Here is a 5,047-nt window from a genome sequence, read left to right on the forward strand (position 1 = left end):
TTCCGTCTCGCTACCAAATGTAAAATAAGATTATGGGCAAGGACTTTCCCTCTCTCTGATTCAGGGCCAAGAGTGGAGATGAAAAATCTCGATGAAGCTCCGTTGTCAATTGTCATCTTTATGGATAAATGATTGCCAATGATTATGAGGACTATTAGCGGTACTCGAATAAGTGGTGGCTAACCTAATGAATCCATAATTGTTCAAAATAATTTAGAAAATTAAAAAAGCAAGGATTGTATTGAATTTTTTTTAATACTGCAATTATAATTTCTCAAATAATTATTTAATCATAAATATTAAAAACAAAAAGGAGAAAAAAAAAACTTATTTTTACTTTCATGGAATATATTCGTAAACATTTGTTACAGAGGAAATACCAGCAAAATAATTATAAAAAAAAAAAAAAAATCTTATAAGAAGGAAAACCAAAAACAAAATGTTTTTAACTACGATCCAAGCAGCATGAAACATCATCAAACCAAAAAAAGCCGATGTGAGATTGAAAATGACAAATTCCTATTTTATTTTATAAAATTATAATTATAGAAAACGAAGTTAAAAATAAATAAATAAATAAAACTTAAACAGCCAAACAAAACGGGTTGTTTCGAAACGTGTGGTCCTCAGCGTCCACGCAATTGGCATAGCCATCAGAGTGTGCGTGCCCTCCACAAGTTCCTACACCAACCGCTTGTTTTTTCCAACATTGATCATCTTCTTCCTCTTCATTTCACCGACCCATCCTCACCCTCACACCACATAGAGCTAAAGTAGTTCTTCAAAGCAAGAGAGAAACAGAGAAACAGACCCATCAACTCCAATGGCCTCCATCGTAAGCACGGTCGCCGTGGGAATGGTTTCGAACCGCAACTCGTCCATGGAGGTTTCGAGGACGAGTGGAATTAGAGGAACCGATACCAGTGTTTCGACCCATAATCCATTCAACAACCCATTATCTTCTTTTTCTTATGGTATGCTTGGTAGCAGAAGATCGAGGTCCTTGGTTGTGGTGAAAGCAGAGGCTCAATCTATAAACCCTGAAATCAGGAAGAGCGAAGACAAAGTGGTGGATTCGGTTGTGGTCACCGAGCTCGCTAAGCCCCTTACTGCTTATTGCAGGTAGTCTGAATTCTGTCTCAGTTCGTTGTTGTAATTCTTACATTTTAATTTCAATGTGTATATATTTCAATTTCAATGCGAAACTCTGACTTAGGAATTAGATAAAACATGGCATGCTTTTTTGAAGAACTTTTGAAGCTTTTGAAATGATGTGTCTCACTTTCAGTTTTAGAAAAACAAACTGATGGATATGGATTTCTGTGTAGGATTTTATAGTGTGCACAAACTTTAGCATTTGGTGTGACTATTACAAACTTTCTCTTATCTAATTTCAGAATCATATTTAAATTGACAAAAAGGATGACATAAATTTGAAGATAAATTAAGTGACATGATTTAGCAAATACTTTGGTGCTTCAAAACTCTTTGTTATTGAAGTTTAAAATATTTGGGTAATTTATAGGAGATTTACATGTTACTCTTTAAGCTTATTCCAAGAAACAAACTGATGGATATGGATTTCTGTGTAGGATTTTATAGCGTGCACAAACTTTAGCATTTGGTGTGACTATTACAGGCTTTCTCTTATCTAATTGCAGAATCATATTTAAATTGACAAAAAGGATGACACAAGTTTGAAGATAAATTAAGTGACATGATTTAACAAATACTTTGGTGCTTCAAAACTCTTTTTTATTGAACTTTAAAATATTTGGGTAATTTATAGGAGATTTACATGTTACTCTTTAAGCTTATTCAAGATTGACATAGGTGGTTTCAGCTGTTCATACTTTCTTTTTCTTTTTTGATTTTTTTTCTTCTCCTTTTTATTTTTTTCTGATTTTTCATTGTTAACCTGATTGATTGAAGCAGTTTGTAATTACTATTTTGCAATTGTTAATGCCACTCTATCTCTTACATACTTCGGTTCCTTACTGTTTTGACCTCCAAGTAGCACAATTAAAATATATTAGACTGGAATACTAGATAAGCCTTTTGTCTTCGAGCATTTTTTAAGAATGTTTTCTCCTGCTTGTTAGATTCCTTAGATATGTGCTTTTACAATACCACTAGTCCTGAAACCATTGGACTAAAAAGTCTTGATAATAATGACTTTAAACGCTTCTTGATAGTTAATGGGATGCCATTAGATACTTTTGTTTGAGCTTTTATGTGACAGCACTATAATAAAAGCATTGGTGATGTTTTTATGCCAACCAAGAGGTTGGTGAATTCGTTTATTTTTCCTTCTTCAGTTGTTGAGCTAATTATAAACTGATCCCAGACAAACAAATATATAAAAGAAGTTTAAGCCTCAAACCACAAGCATAAACAGCATATAACCAGAATAGCAAACCAGACAATATAGATGAAAAATATATATATATATATATATATATAAGAAGCAAAGAACACCAAGATTTAGCATGGTTCGATTATTAAGGTGATAATCTACATCCATGGGCTAGCAGAGGAAATCAGATATTATTGGTGGAGAGAAGATCACAAGCTCACAACCAGTCCCCTGTTTTGTGTGTCTAGGGAACTCGCAAACAGACCCTCTGCATTAAAACCCGGGAATCACCCCTGATGTTTTCCCACACACGTCACTTTCCAACTTAATGGTTAAGACTTAAAGACATATTTAGGCTCTCTCTCGCACGCACACTTTCCCATTCCCACGTTCCTAATAAATTCTACAATCATGTACGGACAGCTAGGATATATATCACGGTCAACTAAGTATTTAGTCGTCTTAAGCTGTCTCAACTCTTAAATCGAAGTTTTAGTGCCACATCAGCAACATCAGTGACAAAAAAAGATATTTCCACACAGAATCTTACAATCAGACAATGCCATAAAATTGAAATCTGTGCTTAGGCCTTGTTTTCCTCAGTTATATATATCAGTATCCTTCTCTCTTGAGTACAATGGAAAATTTAATCTGAAAAGCAAAGTTACTTTTAAGATAACTGGATTAGGTTAAAAGGTTAAAAAGAACTGCTCTATAGAACTTCTTTCTCTTTGAATTTTCTCCACTTATGCAGCTATATTAAGATTGCAATACCACTACTAGAATTTAGCATCCTCCATTTGCAAGGTATTTGATGCTTAATTATGCCTAGCTAGAACATCCAGGCTTTGTGAATATCTTATTTTATGCTTGGAATTTGTGAGAGGTTCAGTGATATGGGTTCTGTGTCGATGATTTTTTTTCTTTTAAAACGATATGCTTTTGTATGGATTTTTGGTGCAGGTGTTGGAGGTCTGGAACTTTCCCTCTGTGTGATGGGAGTCATGTAAAGCACAATAAAGCTAGTGGGGATAATGTCGGACCATTACTGCTGAAGAAGCAGTAAACGACAGTTGTTTTGTTGAGAGTTATAGTTTTATCTGGTATATTAAACTTTCATATGGTAATTTCTTTGAGCGCTTCTAATGAATAATCCTTGCACTTATTTTGATTGAACTGAGATATCTGGTTGCAAATGATTTTTACTAATTGGTATTGTGTTATAAAACTCGTTGATTTATGTCGCAAGAGAAGTTTGTCAGAGGTCATTGTGATCCTGATTCAGTGCCTAATATACGTAAATATCCTTCTGTATCTCGTCTGGTATCAAACAGTTTTGACTGGCCGCTACAAGATAGTAGATTTTATGGAATGCCAAGTCATAGAATTAATGAAAATGCAATAATATACAGTTTGCCATCTATAATCCAGAAAACAATTATTTATCAATAATTGCTGGTGAATCAAAGAAAGCAAGTTCCAAACCATTTAAGTTGAATTTGAATCTCTGGGTGATGAGAGAATAATTTGCCAGGAAAGAAAATTGACAGTATATTCAGGGCTCTAAGAAGACTAAGGTTGTTGTAGTTGTCTTTTATTTTATTTTATTTTTTTTAATCATCAATTAAAATTGTTATCCTCGTGTTTTGTCCTAAATGCACCGAATAAACTATTTCTTTTTTCTTTTCTTTAGGGATGTTTAACCAATTTTGTTTTGTGTGATGAGCTTAAGTTATAGTAGCACACTATACATCTTAAAAAATTGTCCTTTTGCTGAAGGTTCAATCGGTCGAGCCAGTAGCCACCATGATATATTTGTTAATATGTATTTTTTTTCAAGTCTATCAACCTCGCTCTTACTAGAAAACAATACAGCAGGATAAAGACTTTTGAGAGAAACAGTGGATGTGAAATCCAGCTGGCTCTGGACCGTCGTTGTTGAAGAACATCATATTCCTCTACGCGTCTCTACTGTTACCCTGTCCAATACAATGGTCTTCTACTTCTTTTTCAGTCTTTGACTAAAACATCTTGTTTAACGTTCAAACTTAATGACCTTCTTTGGTTTTCCTCTCTGCTTATGTATTGGTTAGCAACTTAAACTAGGACCCATAAAAAGTGGAAAACAAAATTAGAAAATACCTTCTAAAGTTTTAAGCTGTTTGAAAAATGAACCATGGTTTCTTTTTCTTGAAAATTCTTATAAGAAAGAAAAGTCTTATGAATCTCCAAAATAATAATTCTGAGTTGGAATGGTTCTATAAATGAGAAAATAGAATTAAAAAAAAAAAATGAAAAATCGTGCTTACAATCCATTTCACTGATAATTTGAATATATTCCATGATAAAGGCGAAATAAAGTGGTGATTAAAGTAAGAAGGAACTTTAATTAATCATCATTACATACCGGACAAGACCGATAGAATACATAATGATTAAAGCAAGTAACAGTGTTAAACAAATGAAAAGCGATGTTTGGCTATGCAAATTCCATTCAAAAGCTGGAGAAATAAAAGGTAACGATTACATGAGTATCATATTTATTTGTAGATGATAAATAAAAAACAAACTCGGTTTAGTCAATTATATGGACATGGAATCCATGTTGGTGGTCGAATTAACAAATTCATAGATATCAAAGAAATAATATATAATAATAATAATAATAACAATAAATTTTATTATTATTAT

The 5,047-nt window shown here is 33.0% G+C and overlaps 1 protein-coding gene across 1 annotated transcript; it reads left to right on the forward strand.

The window, feature by feature from the left end:
- Positions 1 to 639: 639 nt before the first annotated feature.
- LOC107414256 (CDGSH iron-sulfur domain-containing protein NEET) lies at positions 640 to 3,538 on the forward strand. Its single transcript, XM_016022364.4, has 2 exons — positions 640 to 1,122; positions 3,320 to 3,538. Exons 1-2 carry the CDS (start codon positions 824 to 826, stop codon positions 3,420 to 3,422), a joined length of 402 nt encoding a protein of 133 aa, XP_015877850.3. The 5' UTR covers positions 640 to 823; the 3' UTR covers positions 3,423 to 3,538.
- The last annotated feature ends 1,509 nt before the right edge of the window (positions 3,539 to 5,047 follow it).

This window comes from Ziziphus jujuba, chromosome 8, assembly GCF_031755915.1.
Source record: "Ziziphus jujuba cultivar Dongzao chromosome 8, ASM3175591v1".
In the NCBI taxonomy this organism is placed as follows: domain Eukaryota; kingdom Viridiplantae; phylum Streptophyta; class Magnoliopsida; order Rosales; family Rhamnaceae; genus Ziziphus; species Ziziphus jujuba.

What these genes read in the sequence shown, in the direction of transcription:
- LOC107414256 (XM_016022364.4), top strand. Translation starts at nt 824, where the DNA reads ATGGCCTCCATCGTAAGCACGGTCGCCGTGGGAATGGTTTCGAACCGC. An exon ending in CCCCTTACTGCTTATTGCAG is followed by an intron (nt 1,123 to 3,319) that starts GTAGTCTGAATT and finishes TTTTTGGTGCAG; the next exon opens with GTGTTGGAGGTCTGGAACTT.